General features: G+C 43.3%; 1 protein-coding gene across 4 annotated transcripts in view; it reads left to right on the top strand.

Moving 5' to 3' along the window:
* Positions 1-22,700, top strand: part of c19h18orf21 (chromosome 19 C18orf21 homolog) — a 69,905-nt gene that overhangs the window by 14,329 nt on the left and 32,876 nt on the right. For all 4 annotated transcript variants that reach the window (XM_072283652.1, XM_072283649.1, XM_072283650.1 and 1 more), the window contains exons 3-4: positions 4,113-4,135; positions 4,225-4,424. In XM_072283652.1, the coding sequence (XP_072139753.1) occupies positions 4,113-4,135; positions 4,225-4,424 (223 nt within the window). The remainder of the gene's footprint in view (positions 1-4,112; positions 4,136-4,224; positions 4,425-22,700) is intronic.

Raw genomic sequence — 22,700 nt, 5'->3', positions numbered from 1 at the left:
TGTAGGAATGCTATAACATTTTTCTTTGTATACTAGTTATAGGACCATGCAGTTATCAAACTACTCACTGGCTCCCCAGGGGAAGTTGGTAAACATTAGAAAGTGTGATATTTCAGTTATTTCTCAAATGTGCCCTAGGAACATAAGAACATAAGAAACAGGAGTAGGCCATCTGACCCATCAAGCCTGCTCTGCCATTCAGTAAGATCATGGCAGATCTGGCCATAGACTCATCTCCACTTATCTGCCTTTTCCCCAATACCCTCAATTCTCCTACTATGCAAAAATCTATCCAACCGTGTCTTAAATATATTTTCTGAGGTAGCCTCCACAGCTTCATTGGGCAGAGAATTCCACAAGCATGATTAGCGTCTTAACATTCATGTTTACATTGGAGATGAAGCAGAAAATTGGATGCAAAAAAAATTTAAAAGTTCAGAGTGCCTTTTATTATCAAAGTGCATACGTCACCATATACTACCCTGAGATTCATTTTCTTATGGGCGTACTCAATAAATCTATAGAATAGTGACTATAACGGGATCTCCTGCAGTCCACGGAACGTCACCAATGATTGCTAGTGCCACCTTATATCAAGGACTACTAATTGAAGGACAAGCTCCCACTACCTAAGAAGTGCTCCTCACAGCATGTGACTAAAATAGCCTCTGACAACCCAGTCCAACTCCTGGCCTTCTCTAAGCCCGGCGGAACTGTTTCTACTGACAGGAGAAGGGGCGAAGGTGGGTCCTGACACCTTAAAACCAGCGCTTCGGGTAGATGGAGCTCGTCAGCCTGGGAAGGCAATCCATCTAAGAGAGGGAAAACTCTGATTTCAAGCCTCTGCTGCCTTGCGGCCATACCCACTCGTGGGAAAGGCTTCGGGAGTAAACCCTGAGGACAAAACCAGAGCTGGAGTCCCTAAGGCAGTCCAACGTTGTCTTCAACCTTGTTCTGGCAACACCTGCGACGTCACTGATGCCAAGCTGTATCGGCCCTTGCCCTTCCCTTGGACAACACCGGCGGCGTGGAGGGGGAGGGGAGACTTGCTGCATGGGCAACTGCCGGTCTTCCATAAAACCTTGCCCTGGAGAATCCAGGCGTAGGTCCATGGTCTCGTGAGACTAACAGATGCCACCACACTAATTGAAGAAACCATCATGGCCATAAGATGCATTAGAAGGCCCATCGACTGAAGCAAAATTGATTGTAACAGGTTAAGAATGTATTGTAGATCTCCAGATATTCCATGGGAGATTAATGAGCATATCTGTAGGTACAAGGGTAGTAATGAATTTCAATTAGCCTAATATTAAGTGGAAAATAGTGCAGAGAGTTTCTAAATTACTTTCAGTAGAACCTTAGCTGGAAAGCAGCAGGAGTAAAGACAGGGTGTGAACAACTCTGGAAATCAGCAAATGAAGATGTACAGGTGGAGTGCAAGTGTTGGTATGAAATAAAAGATAAAATATGGAAATCAGAAGGATGGCATGAATCAGAATCAAGTTTATTATCTGAGGATATATCCTGGGCCCAACATATCAATGCAGCTACAGAGGCTATATTTCATTTGGAGTTCGAGGAGAATTGGTATGTCACAAAGACGCTCATAAATTTCTACAGGTGTACCATGGAGAACATTCTAACTGGCTGTATCACTTTCTGGTATGGAGGTGGCGGGGGGGGCTACTGCACAGGATTGAGATAAGCTGCAGGAGGTTGTAATCGTAGTCAGCTCCATCGTGGGCACTAGCCTCCATTGTATCTAGGACACGCCGGAAAAAGGTGGCCTTCATCATTAAGGACCCCCATCACCCTGGACATGCCCTCTGCCATCCAATTTCTGAATGGACATTGAACCCCTGAAAACTATCTCACTACTTATTTTGCACTAATTTAATTTAACTTGATGTGAGTATGGTGTATGTATATATGTTGGAGCACGTGGAGTTGTGACACCTGGACTGGGAGAATAGCTCTAACAAATCCTGGGAAGAACATCTGTGATCTTGGTCCAGAACAGCACACTACTAGGACCGGCAAGGATACTGCGCCAGACTCTCTAGCTCCCAGGCAGGCCTCTGTAGAGGACTAGAGATTGAGGGAGAAATACGCATACACACCACCCATAAGGAGTGAGGGGAAAAAACTAAATAGTGCAGAAGAGGAAAGATGTTTATGTTTATGGATCATTTAGGAAACTGATGGTGGAGGGGAAGAAGCTGTTTCTTTATGGTGACATATGGGTATTCAAGCTTCTGTCCTAGCGACACAATCGTACTAATGAGAAGAGGGCAGGTCCCAGTTGATGAGGATTCCTTGTGAAGGATGCTGCTTTCTTTGAGGCACCACTTCTTGAAGTTCTCCTCGATTCTGGAAGGGTTGTGCCTGTGACGGAGCTGGCTGAGTTGACAACCCTTTGCAACCTCTTTTAATGTATGAAATAACATTGGTATGTAAAATAAAATGCATCGGAAACAAAAATGAAGTTAACTTACTTGCAGAAAGTAAAGTGTAAGGGTCTTTTCATGACTAAGCCCATTAATGGCGTTCCTCAGAACTCACTTTCTACTATAAGTTAGTGTTTAGACAAATGTAGTTCAAAGAAACTTCTATGGTAATATTTGAAAGGTAATTCAAAAACTGGTGATATAATTGACAGGCTGAAACAGGAATGTTTAATTGTATCCATTGAGAGCACTGCTTCTACTCGAGTCACGCCTAGGAGGTGTATACACTCAAAAACGTCTATAGTTGTACCGTGGAGAGCAGTCTGACAGGCTGCATCACTGTCTGGTATGGAGGGGCCACTGCACAGGACAGAAAGAAGCTGCAGAAAGTTGTAAATCTAGTCAGCTCTATCTTGGGTACCAGCCTACAAAGTACCCAGGGAGCGGTGTCTCAGAAAGGCAGTGCTCATTATTAAGGACCTCTGGCACCCAGGGCACACCCTTTTCTCACTGTTACCATTGGATAGGAGATACAGAAGCCTGAAGGCACACACTCAGCGATTCAGGAACAGCTTCTTTCTCTCCGCCATCCGATTCCTAAATGGACATTGAATCTTTGGACACTACCTCACTTTTTTTTAATATACAGTATTTCTGTTTTTGCAACTTTTAAAAAATTTATTCAATATATGTAATTGGTTTACTTATTTATTATTATTATTTATTTCTCTCTCTATCTCCCTCTCTCTATCTGTGTCTCCCCCTCTCTCCCCCTCTCTCCCCCTCTCTCCCCCTCTCTCCCCCTCTCTCCCCCTCTCTCCCCCTCTCTCCCCCTCTCTCCCCCTCTCTCCCCCTCTCTCCCCCTCTCTCCCCCTCTCTCCCCCTCTCTCCCCCTCTCTCCCCCTCTCTCCCCCTCTCTCCCCCCGATTATGTATTACATTGAATTGCTGCTGCTAAATTAACAAATTTCACGTTACGTGCCGGGGATAATAAACCTGATTCTGACTGACAGTGAGGAGGGAAACAAGTTTGGGAAGATAATTTGCTCATTTGGGCAGTAAAGTGGAACTTTATTTGTGGAAGTACAAGGCAATGCATTTGGGGAGGTTTAACAATGGTTGATTATGTATTGTTGAAATGCATTGTATGGAAACTAAGAAGTGAACTTAATTGTTCCATTGTGCATAATCTGGTTTGGTAATATTGACTAAATATCGTCTAAAATGCTGGGGTAATTACTTGTTCTTTAGAATAATGCTGGGAAATTCTTGCATCCATTTGAGTGCCCACTTACCCCAATGATATAGCTATAATTTTGTAGCCCTCCTTCAATACTGCACTAGAGTGTCAGTGCTAATTGTACTTAAATCCTTTGAAATAGGACTTGTCTGAATAAGTTGACTATGAATTCAAGAGTACATCCAGCTGAGGAATTGGTGACATTGTGCACTTTCAACGATATCAGTTTTACCTTTTACCTTTGTTTTCTTGTCAGCAAAGAAAACATTTTACCAGAGGTGTAACATTTATATAAATTAGATTTTTGAATTTTAGTGATCTGTTCATGATTTGTTTTGCATAATTATCATGGCACCATTTCTGTAAACTATAACTTTAAAATGTGTAATAATTGTAATCATGTTTTTCACTTCTTTCCTTCAGATGGACACACAGTTGTATACCAGGTCAGTATAAAACAATACACCTACTACATTGCTTGGTTTCGTGCACAGTTTTTGAACAGTTTTTTATTGATCATTTGTTTATCTTCCAGATGGGAAAATTAAGTCCAGTGGAGTGTGTAAGCACTGCTTTCAGATCCTTCATCCTGAAAACCATCGAGTGCGTCTGAAATCCAAAAAAAAGATAACAACGCAAACAAGAAAGCTACTGCAACGGAAGGCAGCCAATTGGAAACTTACCCTCAAACAGCTACGGAAGCTATGGAAATACGAGAAGTCCCAAAACAAATTGGTGAGATTTGTGGCAACTTTTCAGCCACTATATATCTAGTTTTGTTTTCCCTTTTTTTGTTGTACATGGAGGTTCAACACTAGAGCAAGTTGACAATTTTGAATTTGTACAGCTAAGTAAGTAAATTAGAGCATGTAAAGGTCTTGATTCAGGAATTTGTGCAAAACGGTTTTTGTATGGGCTACTAACTCAATGAGTTAAATATCCTAAGATTGGATGTTTCTTGTAATGAATCTTGTCCTCCGGTGGGATTGTATTAAAGTGGAGCTTTATGGTGACAAATGTCATTTCAGTTCATTTTGGTTGTTGACTTTTGGAATACTTTTTCTTTAGAAGGGTAGTTGTGTTGTCCTTGTCTTGGGTTCTACTACACTGATAATCTCTTTGAGAGGAGTTATCGAGCTACAGTACCTGGAAGATGCCAATCAAATGACAGAAAACACTAATTCCATCAAAGCTCCTGTTTTCTTGCAATATCTTGCAACTGCTCGTGTTTAAAGTACTGAGGATGGGGAAGGGGCTGATAGGTGGTCTACAGATGGCCTGCTGGTGGAAACTGGTGCTAGCTGTGGGCTGATGCAGCCTTGAAGTGTGATGTGATTTTTCTGACCACATTATCTAAATTGGGGCCCGATCACTAATCAAACTTCAGTTCTGTGATTTGCTATGTACTAATCGGGTTCCTTACAGATGTGCTTTAGAATGAGTAACCTGTGTGGGAATCAGGCTTAATATCATTGGCATATATTTGCGACAGCAATACCATACAATACATAAACATACCTATAAATTAAAATAAATATTTTTAAACTATATAAAACAAGTAGTACAAAAAGAGCAAAAAAATTGTGAGTAGTGTTCATGGATTTGTTGTTCATTCAGAAATCTGATGGTGAAGGAGAAGAAGCTGTTACTGAAACATTTTTTTTCAGGCTGCTATACCTCCTCCTTGATGGTAGCAATGAAAAGAGGTCATCTCCTGGGTAATGGGGGTCCTTAATGATGAATGCCACCTTTTTGAGACATCACCTTTTGAAGATATCCTGCATGCTGGGGAAGCCAGTGCTCATGATGGAGCTGGCTGAGTTTACAACTTTCTGCAGCTTTTTTAGATCCTGTGCAGTGGCAGCTCCATACTAGATTGTTCAATCAATTAGAGATTTGCTTCAGTGACGTATCAATTCCCCTCAAACTCCGAATAAAGTATTGGCTGCTGTATTGTATCCATATGTTGGGCCCAGGATAGATCCTCAGAGATGTTGACACCCAGGAACTTAACTGCTCACCCTTTCCACATCTGATGCCTTTTGAGGACTGGTGTGTCTTCCCTTGACTTGCCCTTACTGAAAATCCACAATCAACTCCTTGGTCTTGCTGGTGTTGAGTGCAAGGTGGTTGTTACAGCACTATTCAAACAGCTGATCTACCTAGCTCCTTTGCACCTCCTCGTCACCATCTGAAATTCTGCCAACAGCAGTTGTGCCATTGCCAAGTTTGTAGATAGCATTTGAGCTGTGCCTAGATACACAGCTGTGGATGTACAGAGAATAAAGCAGTGGGCTAAGCATGCGTTCTTGATGTGCGCCAGTGTTGATGGCCAGCAAGGAGGAGGTAGTATTTCCAATCTGTACTGACTGTGCTCTCCTGGTGGGGAAATCAAGGATTTAGTTACAGAGAGCGGTACAGAGGCCTAGATTTTGGAGCTTGTTGTTTAGTACAGAAGGTATGATTGCATTGGAGGCTGAGCTCTAATCCATAAATAGCAGTCTGACATGGGTACTATTATTATACACGCGATCCAAGGCCAAGTGGAGAGCCAGTGAGATTGCATCCACTGTAGACCTATTGTGGTGATCGGCAAATTGCAGCAGGTCCAGGTCCTTCCTTAGGCAGGAGTTGATTCTTGCCAGGACCAACCTCCCTGAGTGGTAGATGTGAGTGCCACTGTGCGATGGTCATTGAGGCAACCTGCTCTGGTCTTGACTGGCACTCTTTTGAAGCATATGGAAACCTCCAACCTCAGCAGTGAGAAGAAGCAAGTAAAAAAACGAGGGCATTTGGGGAAATGGTTGTGACATTCTTAAGAACACTTTCCCAGTTCTCTCACGAGTCCTCCTTTCAGTATCTTTATTCTGTCTTCCCCATCTCTCTGTAGATAATCTTTTTTTAAGTTTCATAATGTAATAGGGCTTTTGAACAGCTCATTTGGAGCAATATTTAGGTAATACAATTTTGTATAAAACACTGCTATTGTAGATGTACACATGTAATAATGGCAGATAAATATATTTCAGAATCTGAATGCCCCGACAGTGATCGAAACCAGTTTGTTGCAGCAGTTAAATGAGTTTCCTTAAGGTTGTTATAGCTGGGGTGATGGTGGTGATAAGCTCCCACTAGCTATTCAGTACTCCCAAAGGTGTGCCTCTCATAGTTCAGCTCCTAGCCTTCATGTGTAGCTTAACTACTAAGCCAGGCGGAAAAGACAATAGGCAATAGGTGCAGGAGTAGGCCATTTGGCCCTTTGAGCTAGCACCGCCATTCACTGTGATCATGGCTGATCATCCACAATCAGTATCCTGTTCCTGCCTTCTCCCCATATCCTTTGGCTCCGCTATCTTTAAGAGCTCTATCTAACTCTTTCTTGAAAGAATCCAGAGAATTGGCCTCCACTGCCTTCTTAGGCAGAGCATTCCACAGATCCACAACCCTCTATGTGAAAAAGTTATTCCTCAACTCCGTTCTAAATGGTCTACCCCTTATTCTTAAACTGTGGCCTCTTGTTCTGGACTCCCCCAACATCGTGAACATGTTTCCTGTCTTTAGCGTGTCCAATCCCTTAATAACCTTATATGTTTCAATCAGATCCCCTCTTGTCCTTCTAAATCCCAGTGTATACAAGCCCAGTCGCTCCAATCTTTCAACATATGATACTCCCGCCATCCCTGGAATTAACCCAGTGAACCTACGCTGCACTCCCTCTATATCAAGAATGTCCTTCCTCAAATTTGGAGACCAAAACTGCACACAGTACTCCAGGTGGGGTCTCACCTTGTACAACTGCTGAAGGACCTCTTTGCTCCTATACTCAACTCCCCTTGTTATGAAGGCCAGCATGACGTTAGCTTTCTTCACTGTCTGCTGTACCTGTATGCCTACTTTCAGTGACTGATGAACAAGGACACCCAGATCTCATTGTACTTCCCCTTTTCCTAACTTGACACCATTCAGATAGTAATCTGCCTTCCTGTTCTTGCCACCAAGGTGGATAACCTCACATTTATCCACATTAAACTGCATCTGCCATGCATCTGCCCACTCACCCAACCTGTCCAAATCACCATGTATTCTCATAACATCCTCCTCGCATTTCACACTGCCACCCAGCTTTGTGTCATCTGCAAATTTGCTAATGTTACTTTTAATCCTTTCATCTAAATCATTAATATATTGTAAATATACATTATTGTGGTCCCAGCACCAAGCCTTGAGGTATCCCACTAGTCACTGCCTGCCATTCTGAAAAGGACCCATTAATCCCTACTCTTTGTTTCCTGTCTGCCAACCAATTTTCTATCCATGTCAGTACCCTACCCACAATACCATGTGCTCTAAATTTGCCCGCAAACCTCCTATGTGGGACCTTATCAAAGGCTTTCTGAAACTCCAGGTACACTACATTCACTGGCTTTCCCATGTCCATTTTCATAGTTACATCCTCAAAAAATTCCAGAAGATTAGTCAAGCATGATTTCCCCTTCGTAAATCCATGCTGACTCAGACCTATCCTGCTACTGCTATCCAAATATGCCACTATTTCATCTTTTATAATTGACTCCAGCATCTTCCCCATCAGTATAGCTTATACTGAGAGAAGAAAGGGCAAAGGTGGATTACTGGTGGCTTAAAACCAGTCACTTCAGGCAGATGGGGTTCAGTATGTCAGCCGTGGTTGGCAGCTCATCTTGGAGAAAGTAAGCTCTGATCTCAAGCCTCCACTACCTTGCGGCTATACCCACCATGGGGAAGGCTTTCATAGTAAACCCTGAGGAGAAAAATCTGGAGCTGCAGTCCCTAAGGCTTGAGTTCAGTGCTGACTGGTAACTCCTGTGATGCTGCTGGTGCCAAACTGTATCAGTCTCTGCCATTCCTTTGAATTCATTGGCAGTGTGGAGAGGGGAGGCCTGCTACATGGACAACAGCTTGCTCTCCATGTTGTACTGTCTTGCATGTCTCATAGACAGCTGGGACGCAAGTTAAATTAGCTCATCACCAGACTTGTTGCTCCATGCTATCTGGTAAAATGTTAAATACATACCAAATGCAAAGTGCAGAGACCAAAGTACATTGGTGTACACATTGATATAGATGGTACTACAGATTAGTAAAGAACTGGTAAAGCAAACATTGTCCCAGTGATGGCACAGGAAAACAAAGCTTCCCTGTTCCCCTCATTCGTAAAGCCAGTGATGTTGTGGGGATGGAACTGGACTCTCTCACTGTGGTCTCTGAAAAGAAGATGCTGTCTAAATTGCATGCCATCTTGGTCAATGTCTCCCATCCACTACATAATATACTGGGTGGGCACAGGAGTACATTCAGCCAGAGACTCATTCCACCGAGATGCAGCACAGAGCGTCATAGGAAGTCATTCCTGCCTGTGGCCATCAAACTTTACAACTCCTCCCTTGGAGGGTCAGACACCCTGAGCCAGTAGGCTGGTCCTGGACTTATTTCATAATTTACTGGCATAATTTACATATTACTATTTAACTATTTATGGTTCTATTATTATTTATGGTGCAACTGTAACGCAAATCAATTTCCCCCGGGATCAGTACAGTATGACTATGACTATGTTGTTCAATTTAAATATATACAAAATTGTTGACATGTAGTGGGAGGATATGAAGATTGTGTATAGTGAGCCATATGAAAATAGTTAAAGGGATAATGAAATTGTAGTTACAAGAGTGACTGTATAAATTGGGTGACTTTCCCTGAAACAGCAAAAGCTAAGGGTATTTGTTAAAATTTAAGTGGAGTAGGACACAGAATTGAGGTAACTGGCATGACAAAAATAGACCATTAGATGTAGGAGCAGAAGTGGGCCATTTGGCCCATCGAGTCTGCTCCACCATTCAATCATAGACTGATCCAATTCTTCCAGTCATCCCCACTCCCCTACCTTTACTCCTACCTTACCCTTTTATACCCTGGCTAATCAAGAACCTATCTATCTATGCCTTAAGTACACCCAATGACTTGGCCTCCACAGCTGCTCATGGCAACAAATTCCATGGATTTACCACCTCCTAACAAACATAATTTCTCCGCATCTCAGTTCTAAATGAACGTCCTTCAATCCTGAAGTCGTGCCCTCTTGTCCTAGAATCCCCTACCATGGGAAATAACTTTGTCATATCTAATTTGTTCAGGCCTTTTAACATTCGGAATGTTTCTATGAGATCCCCCCTCATTCTCCTGAACTCCAGCCCAAGAGCTGCCAGACGTTCCTCATATGGTAACCCTTTCATTCCTGGAATCATTCTTGTGAATCTTGTCTGAACCCTCTCCAATGCAACTATATCCTTTCTAAAATAAGGAGCCCAAAACTGCACACACTACTCCAAGTGTGCTCTCATGAGTGCCTTATAGAGCCTCAACATCATATCCCTGCTCTTATATTCTATACCTCTAGAAATGAATGCCAACATTGCATTCACCTTTTTCACAACCAACTTAACCTGGAGGTTACACACACAAACACAGTAGGCCAGACAGCATCTATAGGAAGAGGTACAGTCGACGTTTCGGGCCGAGACCCTTCGTCAGGACTGGAGGACCTTTAGGGTATCTTGCACAAGGTCTCCCTACTCCCTTTACATCTCTGCATTTTGAATTCACTCCCCATCTGACTAATAGCTTGCCTGTTTATTTCTTCCACCAAAGTGCACGACCATACACTTTCCAACATTGTATTTCATTTGCTACTTCTTTGCCCATTCCCCTAAACTATCCAAGTCTCTCTGCAGGCTCTCTGTTCCTCAACACTACCCACTCCTCCACCTATCTTTGTATCATCAGCAAACTTAGCCACAAGTCCATTAATACTGCAGTCCAAATCATTGATGTACATCGTAAAAAGCAGCGGTCCAAACACCGGCCCCTGTGGAACTCCACTGGTAACCGGCAGCCAGCCAGAATAGGATCTCTTTATTCCCTCTCTGTTTTCTGCCGACCAGCCAGTGCTCCACCCATGCTAGTAATTTCCCTGTAATTCCATGGGCTCACCAAGTGGGATGAACTAATTAAGCAAAATTATGGCATGAATGTCAAGGCAGGCAAATTTGATGTCATCCACTTTGAATCTAAGAGGAAACATTAGAGTACTGTATAATTGGTGAAATCCAAGATGTAGTGGGACTTCTGTTGTCTTGGGTTTCAAGCAGAGAATGAGATGCAAAGAAAATAGGAAAGAATAGTTGAATGCTGACCTCCAGTTGGAGTATTAATACTGTGTTTAAGGAGGTCCAAGTTCTATATTATATAAAGTACTTTTAGCACTGGAATCTGTATATCAATGATACATAGGAATAAATTGTAGATTTACTAGAATGTTATCTGGTTTCTAAATATAAGCTGAGGGGCGATTACACAAAGTTTGTATTCCCTGGAACCTGGGTGAGAATCGATTTGGTTAGTTTAAAGGGTGAAGAGGAACTGATTCAATGAATGGAAGAAAGGTACGTCTGATGATTCAGGGACCTTGGGCATTGGTTTGTTACTCATCAAAATTTAGAGTTAATGAAACGGAATAACAAGGGTTATGTGGGCATCGAAAAGATGACAGCGTGCCCTTGAAATTTTCCATTGCAAACAAATGTGAATAGATTTTCCTTTAAAACAATTACTTTAAATAATATTAAATCACTTTAGGGCAAATACTTTTAGGGGTCACAAGATTTAAAATCCTACACTTTGATGAAAAGCAACAGCTAATACTTGTCGCCTAATATTAAAAATACAATTCTCATCTGATTGTGATAGAACTAGGGAAGAACAATAGCATTGAAGCAAGATACCTAGCTGTCCAAAGATTTATTCTGGAATGCACTCTGTGAGCCACATGGAGAGGATATTGACGGGCTCACAGAGTGCACCACTGATTACATCAGCTTCTGTGTGGACTGCAATGTTCTGACAAGAACTGTCCTTTATTATTCAAATAACAAGCCATGGGTAACAAAGGACATTAAGGACATCCTGAACGCTAAAAAGAGGGTGTTTAGAGATAGAAATAAGGAGGAGCTGAGGGCAATACAGAGGGACCTGAAAGCCAGGATCAGGGAAGCTAAAGACAGGTACAGGAGGAAGCTTGAGTGGAAACTCCAGCAGAACAACATGAGAGAGGTCTGGAGGAGGATGAGGACCATCACTGGGTTCCAGCAAACTAGCAACAGAGGAGCTGAAGGCAGTGTGGACAGAGCCAACAAACTTAACCTGTTCTTTAACAGATTTGACATTGTGGCCCCTGCCCGTCCCCCACATGAGTCATCTGTTGTCGGCCCCCAACCAACACATATTCCACTCTCCCCTCCCACCCCTCCTCACAGTCCCCCATCCTGCTCTCACGACTATACCCCATCCCCACACGAAACCACCACGGTGGGCTTCACAGCTGAACAGGTGAGAAGACGGCTGAAACGTCTCAACCCAAGCAAGGCTGCAGGACCGGATGTTGTCAGTACCAGGGTGCTCAAAGCCTGTGCCCCTCAGCTACGTAGAGTACTTCGCCATGTAATCAACCTGAGCGTGAGGCTCCGGAGGGTTCCTGTACTGTGGAAGACGTCCTGCCTCGTCCCTTTGCCGAAGGCGCTGCGCCCCAGTGGCCTCAATGACTACAGACCGGTGGCATTGACCTCCCACATCATGAAGACCCTGGAGAGACTTGTTCTGGAGCTGCTCCGGCCTATGGTCAGGCCACACTTGGATCCCCTCCAGTTCGCCTACCAGCCCCGACTAGGAGTTGAGGATGCCATCGTCTACCTGCTGAACCGTGTCTATGCCCACCTGGACAAGCCTGTGAGGGTCATATTTTTTGACTTCTCCAGTGCATTCAACACCATCCGCCCTGCTCTGCTGGGGGAGAAGCTGACAGCGATGCAGGTGGATGCTTTCTTGGTGTCATGGATTCTTGATTACCTGACTGGCAGACCACAGTACGTGTGCTTGCAACGCTGTGTGTCTGACAGAGTGATCAGCAGCACTGGGGCTCCACAGGGGACTGTCTTGTCTCCCTTTCTCTTCACCATTTACACCTCGGACTTCAACTACTGCACAGAGTCTTGTCATCTTCAGAAGTTTTCGGATGACTCTGCCATAGTTGGATGCATCAGCAAGGGAGATGAGGCTGAGTACAGGGCTACGGTAGGAAACTTTGTCACATGGTGTGAGCAGAATTATCTGCAGCTTAATGTGAAAAAGACTAAGGAGCTGATGGTAGACCTGAGGAGAGCTAAGGTACTGGTGACCCCTGTTTCCATCCAGGGGGTCAGTGTGGACATGGTGGAGGATTACAAATACCTGGGGATACGAATTGACAATAAACTGGACTGGTCAAAGAACACTGAGGCTGTCTACAAGAAGGGTCAGAGCCGTCTCTATTTCCTGAGGAGACTGAGGTCCTTTAACATCTGCCGGACGATGCTGAGGATGTTCTAGGAGTCTGTGGAGGCCAGTGCCATCATGTTTGCTGTTGTGTGCTGGTGCAGCAGGCTGAGGGTAGCAGACACCAACAGAATCAACAAACTCATTCGAAAGGCCAGTGATGTTGTGGGGATGGAACTGGACTCTCTGACGGTGGTGTCTGAAAAGAGGATGCTGTCCAAGTTGCATGCCATCTTGGACAATGTCTCCCATCCACCACATAATGTACTGGGTGGGCACGAGTACATTCAGCCAGAGACTCATTCCACCGAGATGCAACACAGAGTGTCATAGGAAGTCATTCCTGCCTGTGGCCTTCAGACTTTACAACTCCTCCCTTGGAGGGTCAGACACCCTGAGCCAATAGTCTGGTCCTGGACTTATTTCCTGGCATAATTTACATTTTACTATTTAACTATTTATGGTGTTATTACTATTTATTATTTATGGTGCAACTGTACCGAAAACCAATTTCCCTCGGGATCAATAAAGCATGACTATGACAATAATTGAGCTCTGTAGTGGAGTTTTTTGAAAGACAACAATTGCTGACTGTTTTGGAACATAACCCTCTTAACAATGCATTTATGGCAGTCCTGGTATTAACTAAATTTAAATATGTAAATATATCCCAGTAGTTCTTTGGAACTGATGCTATTTATTATCAGATTTACCCTATTTTCATTCTTACTTTATAATCTCAAAATAATTTGGTATTTGTGTATATTCCAATTGCTACAAGATAGATAATCCACCCAACTCCATGGCTACATCCCATGCAACTTTGTTTGGATTCGAAGATTGTGCCACAAATCTAAATGGTCTTGAGCATTGAAGAGCTTGGAATCACTTCTTACAATTTGGTCAGGGTTGACCATGAATGTTGTGTCCCAGCAGTCTAGTTGATACACAAGCAAGGGCAGTGAAGTATGGAGAGCAAGCTGTTGCCCCTCTCCACGTAGCAGAAGGAATGGTAGATTGGCACCTGAGGTGTGACAGGAGTGGCCAGTCAGCATTAAATTCAACACAGGACTATTTTAGGGATTCCAAATCCAGATTTTTCCTTGGGATTCACTCCTGAAGTCCTTCACATGCAAGGCATTGGAGGGTTGAGATCAGAGCATTTCTTCTAGATGAACTGCCAGCCATGGCCTACGAGCCCCATCTGCCTGAAGTGACTTTTCTAAGGCACCAGTAACTTGCCAGGGCCCTTCTCCTATCAGTAGAAACAGTTCCATTGTGCTTAGTAGCTAAGCCACGCATGAATGCCGGTAGCTGGACTTGGTTGTTAGAGGCTGTTTGAGACACCGGCTATTGGGACGATTTAATAGGTAGTGGGAGCTTATCCCCACAACCACCCCCAGTTATAACAACCTTAAGGAACGTTCTTGCAATTAACCAAAAAAAGGCTGAGATTTTCCAGCACATTGATTTTGTTGACATTTCCAACATCTGCAGTTTTTCTTAAATTTTCACTTCCTTAAAGAAGATAGAAATTGAAAATCGATGGTTATAATTTTACCTTTGAATTTTTGTGAAGATTATGTACCTTAACCATTTTCAGTTAAAAGATCAGATCTGCATTCCACTTGGTAAGCATCTTCAACTCTCAAAAATGTGATGGTTAAACCTCAGATTTTATTTGCTCTGCCAATTCCCCTTAACATCATTGAGGAATAAATTTTGAAGTTGTTAATTTGTAAAGTAAGTCGACAATGCTGGGTAGCATTTCTAAGCAACTTGTAATCTGGAGTGCCCTCTGCTATAAAATAATTCTTATCCTTTTTTTTAGTATTTAACTGTCATACAAGGTTCTTAGGTTCTTTTTTATATTGTACTCAACAGAGAAGGTGATTCACTACCATAACCCCTCTTTAGAATTACTTTCAGGTAGCACTAATTAAAGTCGTTGATATCTTTTCATTTGTTTTCCCCCTTAATCTAAAACTGCTGTATGTCGTGCTGGCCAAAATCAGAAGCATAATTAATGGAAGTGAATTTATTGCCAAAATCAGACTGACTCAGACTAGACAAATCAGATAAAATTTGACATGTAAATATAATTTGCTTAGGCAGTGCACTCAACAGTGTTTGGATTACTGAAACTGTAAGGTTACATTTGTACACACTAATTTCATTGACAGTTCTCAATGAATTTTGCTCAGTGTGAGTTGTTTGCTTAGTAAATTGATTTTTATTCCTGATTTAAGTTGTAAGTTGCTCCCCCTAAATGAAGCCAAGATATTTTTTAAGGTTCTATTAAATACACTGACAGAGAATGTTGTGTTGAAATTGTGCATCCGTAGCCATCATGCATGTGATTCAATCACGCTGTCAGACCTCATTACCATTGCTAACCTTCACACTTATTAAGCATATTTATATTCATGCATGAGGTGAGACAGCCATTTAATGGCCATCCCTAATTGACCTTTAACTGACTAAAGAGCTAATGCTTCAGAATTCTTGCCTTGCTTGAAGATTCTTTGTTTTATTGGGTTGGTTATTTCAGGATTTTGAAACAGCAGTCATTTAAAATAAAAGTGTGCTGCATGATTTGGAAAGTTTCTTGCTGTTTTTATCCTTCTTGCCAGTAGAGATAATGGGTTTGGAAGTTGCTGAAGAAGCCTGGTTTCTGCAGTTCATTTTGTAGATCCAGTCATGGTGTGCTACAAGTAAGTCTGCAGATGCTCGAACACACACAAAATGCTGGAGGAACTCAGCAGGGCAGGCAGCATCTACGGAAATGAATAGTCGACGTTTTGGGCAGAGACCCTTCTTCAGGACTGAGAAGGAAGGGGGAAGGTGCCAGAATAAAAAGGTGTGGGGAAGGAGAGGAGGCTAGTTGGAAGGTGATAGGTGAAGCCTATAGGTGGGTGGGAAAGCTCAAGGGCTGGAGAAGGAGGAATCTAACAGGAGAGAAGAATGGACCGTTGGAGGAGGGGACCCAGGGGGAAGTAAAAGATCAGAGTGGAGAATAGAGGAGGGGAGGTGGAATTTGTTTACTGGGAGGTGAAATCAATGTTCATGCCATCAGGTTGGAAGGTACCCAGACAGAATATAAATTGTTGCTCCACCACCTTAAGTGTGGCCTCATCTTGGCACAAGAGGAGGCAATGGGAAATGGGAATCTGAATTAAAATGTTTGGCCACCGGGAAGTCCCAGTTGCGGCAAATGGAGCAGAGGTGCTTGACGAAGATCGGTCGTAAATTGCACACCTTCCCCGCCTTCTCACTCCTGAAGAAAGGTCTTGGCTCGAAACATTGACTGTTTATTCATTTTTGTAGATGCTACCTGGCTTGCATTCCCCTGGTATGTGCTATTAGTACATAAAGCAGCATGTCTCAAATAGCCTCTAACAACCAAGTCCAGCTACCGGCATGTCACTTTGTCTTTTAACAACAAGAGATAAATTAAAGAATATGAATATTGAAATACTTGTTCAATGAGCGACCTGATTTTCTCTGTAATTGAGGGTGGGGGGAAATAAGGGCATCCATACGTACAAAAATAGTTTAGTTCATATGGGTGCCCTGATTTCCCCTGTAATTTTTAGTCCTGTCGTCAAAAAATCGAAGGAAAATGGCTTTTTGACTAAATCTTCAGAGGACATGAATGTAGTTGGGTGACCTGATTTGAGTATGAGAAGCTTGCTAACATTTGCTCTTGAGATCCGAAAAAGAATAACTACCTGGTTCAGTAAGTTTGGTGCACATCCAACCGTAACATGTTGATATTTCATAGCACTTCTGTGGCATTGAGCACAGTTTTTTTAGTAGGGCACTACAGTGAGCAACAAACAATATACTGGAAAGACATCTGGTCAGACTGCATCTCTGGAGGGAAATAGATGTTTTTTGATCTGCTAGGTTCCTCCAGCATTTTGTTTGTTACTCCAGATTTCTGCATCTGCAGCCTTTTGGTATTGTCATGGTTTAACTGGGCTCTGAAAACTCGCACTCATTCCTCATTCATACTTTATTTTACTCGTGCACAAGGAGAACTGCACGGACCCTATCACCACAGTGTTCTGAGGTCTGAACAAAGAAAGTGGTGTTTTTATACAGACTTGACTAGCAGTTAACGGATTTTGATTAAATGGTAAATTGTGTATGTTTGAATTCCTTACTTGCAAGATCAGTTGCCATTCACAATGCACCTGTGGGGTCAATAGAGACTACAAGCTAATAACCGATAATACTTTGAAGATAAAAGTAATTGTCCTTCATTTGGTGGTGTGTTCCTTGAATTGCTTATCTCATCTCTGTAAGGAATCTTTAGCAGCCCCCTGCTGAGTGAAGAGAAGCTTTTCCTGGGCTCTGGGTCCCCCCCCCCCCTTTCCTTCTTCCTGGGCCTCCTGTCCTATGATCCTCTCATATCCCTTTTGCCAATCAACTGTCCAGCTCTTGGCTCCATCCCTCCACCTCCTGTCATCTCCTATCATTTTGGATCTCCCCCTCCCCCTCCCACTTTCAAATCTCTTACTAGCTCTTCCTTCAGTTAGTCCTGACGAAGGGTCTCGGCCCATAACGTCGAATGTACCTCTTCCTAGAGATGCTGCCTGGCCTGCTGTGTTCACCAGCAACTTTGATGTGTGCTGCTTGAATTTCCAGCATCTGCAGGATTCCTCGTGTTTGCGCTTTTCCTGGGCTGTCTGCACTCTATCTGCAATCTACCCTTGCCTGGGCATCCCGTTAACTCTTGCCTTGCTGTAACTTCCACAGTCATGATTTTTTATTGTTACATATATCAAGATCAATTGGAAAAACTTGTTTTGCATACTGTTTATACAAATTAAATCACCACAGAGTTTACTGAGCCAGAATAAAGTGTAAAAGCTGCCGATAAAGTGCAGGATCATAAAAGAGATAGTGAATCCAAGAGTTAAATCATATTATTCAAAAGGTCCATTCCAGGGTTTGTCTCTACATTAGACCCTTTGGAAGTTGAGGTAAATGATCTGATCTGTTTATAGTAATATAGGTTAGGGAAGAAAGTTAATAAGGCCAGCAATGGAACTCTTGAAATATTATTTTGGGAGCTTTTGTATCTGTTTCATTTAGAAGATGGAAGCATGAACATTCAAGACTTGAGTGGCACTGAATGTACAACCTAGTGACTTGAAGCGATATTACTGCCAGTTGATTGCTGGCTTATTGGAGATGCTTGGTGTCATTACATTTTTTTTTGCACTGAGCTCCCTTATTTGTAAACATTTGCTCGTTTTACTTGCTGTAAAAGATGGCTGGTCGTCTTCTGAATTCAGGAGAACAAAGGAGAAATGCTTTTGATTCAGTGTTGAAGTATGTGACGCTGGAAAGCTAGGCGAAGTGGAGATCTGAAAGGGTGTACAAAGATCATGTGTAAAAGTTATCGGAGTCAGGATTTATAACTAGTTCTAGGATACAATGGGGAGAAGGTTGTTCTATTGCTGTGCGAAACCCTTAGGACAGTCTGAAATGATACACATGGTTTTCAGCTACGTACCTTGGAAAGGAGGTAGTGGCCTGAATAGGATGCAGCACAGTTTCACAAGAATGTTAACAGGGCCATAAACTTTAGACTTTGACAGGTTAGGTGAACCACATTTGTATTCGCAAGAATGTAGAAACAATGATTTGATGGGATATTAGGGTTTTTAATATTGATAATGAATGGAAACAGTGGTGAAGGTGTCACTGACGGCAAAATGTGGCCTTGAAATTGCCTGGTCTTTTCAGGGTAAAATGGGAAATGATTCTTATGAAAAGACTGATGGGAGAGTGGAAAGTGACTCAAAAAGATGATAGCACAGTTTTAATGCTGATTGAGTAGATAGCATAAAGAGCAAAAGGTTGACATCCACAAAATGCTGGAGGAACACAGCAAGTCAGACAGCATCTATGGAAATGAATAAGCAGTCAATGTTTCAAGCTGAGGTCCTCCTTCGGTACTAGAACAGAAAGGGGAAGGCACCGGAATAAAATGGTGGTGGGGGGGGTGTAACGTTGGGGTCCCTTATTGCAGGGGTGCCCAACCTTTTTTGCACTGTGGACCGGCCGACCCGGGGGGGGGGGGGGGGTAGAGTTGCTAACGGACAAGAGTAGCAGTCAAATACGTTGTGTTTACCCCGAGAAAGACTACCATGACCATGAAGCCTTGCGCGGGCACCAATGCGCATGCGTGTACTGCCGATTTTTTTTTCCTACAAATCGTTTTTGGCGATTCTGTTCAGTGGGAGGGTGTTAATCACGACCGGAATATAGGTGATAAGTGGCTAATACACCCAATTTCGTTTCTAAAAGGGTTTATCTAACGAATTTAATATTAAACACACAGCACATATTTTCCTCGCATGAATATAGTGATAAGTTAATTACCAGGGGAGCTTGAAGTAAGTGTTGAACGAACTTCCAGTAGAAGTGGCAGAAGCAGGTTCGATAATATCATTTAAAGAAAAATTGGATAGGTATATGGACAGGAAAGGAATGGAGGGTTATGGGCTGAGTGCAGGTCGGTGGGACTAGGTGAGAGTAAGCGTTCGGCACGACCTAGAAGGGCCGAGATCATTTGTTTCTGTGCTGTAATTGTTATATGGTTATATAAGTCACTTGTAAGTCAATAGCATCATAACATTTTAAGTAACGTTTGGATATTAAACACAAAGCACATATTTTCCCCCTATGAACACATAAAATCATTGCAACACACCAATATCGCTGAATCAGTGGGAGCCCTGGGCTTGTTTTCCTGCAGCCACACGGTCCTATCGAAGGGTGATGGGAGACAGCGATACTTGAAGGGGGTTCCTTACGTCCAGTCAATTCCGCAATTTAGTTTTTGTTGCATTCATTGCAGAGATATGTTGGAAATGGAAGCAACGTTTTCAGTGCTTTCATGGCTACCTCAGGATATTTAGCCTTGACTTTGATCCAGAGTGCCGGCAGAGGTGTTATGTCAAACATACTTTTCAGCCCACTGTCATTTGCAAGCTCGAGGAGTTGATCTCCTTCCCGCGCTGACGTGGATGACGCGTGCGTAATGACCTCGCGTGCATTCAAGCTCAGTGGCTGTGACAGGGAATGAGGAAAGGTGCAGCTGACTCATATCACCAAATCATATCGTTTTGTCGCAGCCCGGTAGCGCATGCTTTGCAGCCCAGTACCGGTCCGCGGCCCGGTGGTTGGGGATCACTGCCTTATTGTGTCTGGTGCTCCCAATGCAGCCTCATCATTGCAGAGATCTGATATAAATTGGGGGACAGTTTTGTTAAGTACCTCTGCTCCATATGCCAAACCTAGTGGCCAACCATTTTAATTTGTAGCCCCATTCCCATTCTGACATATCAGTCCATGGCCTTTTTTGTCACGGAGAGGCCACTCTCAGGGTGGGGGAGCAACACTTTATTCTCTCTAGGTAGTCTCCAACCTGATGGCTTCAACATCAGTTTCTCCTTCTCTCTTCTTTTGTCTCCCCAGTCAGCCTCCTACATCTTCTCACCTGCCTATCCCCTCCCGATGGTGCCTCTCCTTCTCCCCTCTCTCAAATGGTTCTCTGTGTCTGTGTGTGTGTCTCTCCCCATCTCTGTGCACCTCCGTGCCTCTGCCCTCACCCTTGTGCTTAAAGTTTGATATCTGACGAGCATGGAAAGTGAATGTTTAATCCCATCATAAAATATAGTGTTGCTTTGGAAGTTCAAATTTAACCTTGGTTTTGCTTGGCATTTATTTTTACCATTATTCTGGATTCAAAAACTCGGTGGCAGAGTTAATTGGGTTGTCATCTGGTAAATGCAGTGTGGACGAGGTATTGCCGTGCATCTCCAATCCCAGCCCATGTCCCTATGTCAGCATTGCTAGAAGCACTGTTCTTATCGAGACAAAATCTTACCTTCACCATCATGGTGTCACTGAGTTCGAATGCAAGGAAATGGGCACTTTGGCTCAGTTTGTCCATGCCAACCAAACTGTCTACCCGAGCTTGTCCTGCTTGCCTATTCTTTGGCTCATATATCTCCAAATCTTTCCTATCCATTGTAAATTGGGTTTCTTTGTTTTATGGCTGCCTGTAACAAGACAAATCTCAAGGTTGTATATGGCATACATATTTTGATAATAAATGTGCTTGAACTTTAATGCTAGAAAAATGAACAGAATTAGAATTTAATTAAATCTTACATCCATCCCATAACGTGAAGGAGTAAAAATCTTTGCATTATGACCCACTTGCAACGTACAGACATGTGAATTTAAAAGTCTAATGGCTTGTAGAAAGAAGCTGTCCCGTAGCCTGTTGGTCCTGACTCTGGTAGCATTTGCCAGACAGAAGCAGCTGAAACACTTTATGGTTGGGGTGACTGGTGTCCCTGATGATCTTCCAGGCCTTTTTTAATGCACCTGCTGCTATAAATGACCTCACTGGAGGGAAGTTTGCATCCACAGATGCGCTGGGCTGTCCGTACCACTCTCCGCAGTGCCCAGTGATCAGGGTTGGTGCAGTTCCCGTACCAGGGGATGATACAGTCAGTCAGGACGCTCTCAGTGGTGCCCCTGTAGAAGGTCTTGAGGATTTGGGGCCCATGCTTCAGTTGCCTGAGGTGGAATTGAAATTGAAACTCAGGAATCCTCCATTATCCTTTTGGTGGTTGGTAATGAAACCAATAACAAGAGGAGGCTCTAAAAACAGCTCTGTTCTCTGTGGCCAAACGTGAGTATGAAGTCGAGGGTGAAATGTATGCAATAACATTCAACCAGCAGGTCTGAGTGGATGATCCATCCCTCAGTGAGATCCCCACCATCACAACAACCACAACTCAGCCATCTGGTTTACTTCATCCAATATCAAGAAACAGCCGAGAACACAATAAGCTGGTATAATTATAACACCAGCCATCTGCCCAAAATGTGTTAAGTTGTCCAACTATAATGTATCCTCTATACATTATGTAACTATAATGTATCCCCTAAAATCTCTCCCTCTCCCAGTGTAGAGTGCCCTCCTGCCTCAAAACATCCACCATTGTTCTGGTACCTAAAAAGACCAAGGTAACATGTCTGAATGACTGGCGTCTTGTCGCACTCACCTCAATAATAAGCAAATGCTTTGAGAAGCTGGTCAGGTACTACATCTGCAGCATGCTACCACCCAAACTGGACCCCTACAGTTCGCCTACTGACACATCTGGATGACAGATGACACAATAACAACAGCTCCTTACACATCTGGAGAAGAGGGATGCTTATGTGAGAATGCTGTTCTTGGACTACAGTTCAGCATTTAACACCATAATTCCGTCCAGGCTCGACAGGGAGCTCTCAGACCTCAGCCTTCACCCTGCCTTGTGTAGTTGGATCCTGGACCTCCTGTCAGATCGCCAGCAGGTGGTAAGAGTGGGCTCCCTCACCTCTGTCCCTCTGACCCTTAACACAGGTGCCCCTCAGGGCTGTGTACTTGGTCCCCTTCTTTACTCTCTGTATACCCATGACTGTCGCCACCCACAGCTCCAATCTGCTAATTAAATTTGCTGATGACACTATGCTGATTGGCCTAATCTCAAATAATAATGAGGCAGTCTACGGAGAAGTCAT

Source organism: Mobula birostris, chromosome 19, assembly GCF_030028105.1.
Source record: "Mobula birostris isolate sMobBir1 chromosome 19, sMobBir1.hap1, whole genome shotgun sequence".
Classification (NCBI taxonomy): domain Eukaryota; kingdom Metazoa; phylum Chordata; class Chondrichthyes; order Myliobatiformes; family Myliobatidae; genus Mobula; species Mobula birostris.
This window is presented reverse-complemented; position numbering and strand designations above follow the sequence as displayed.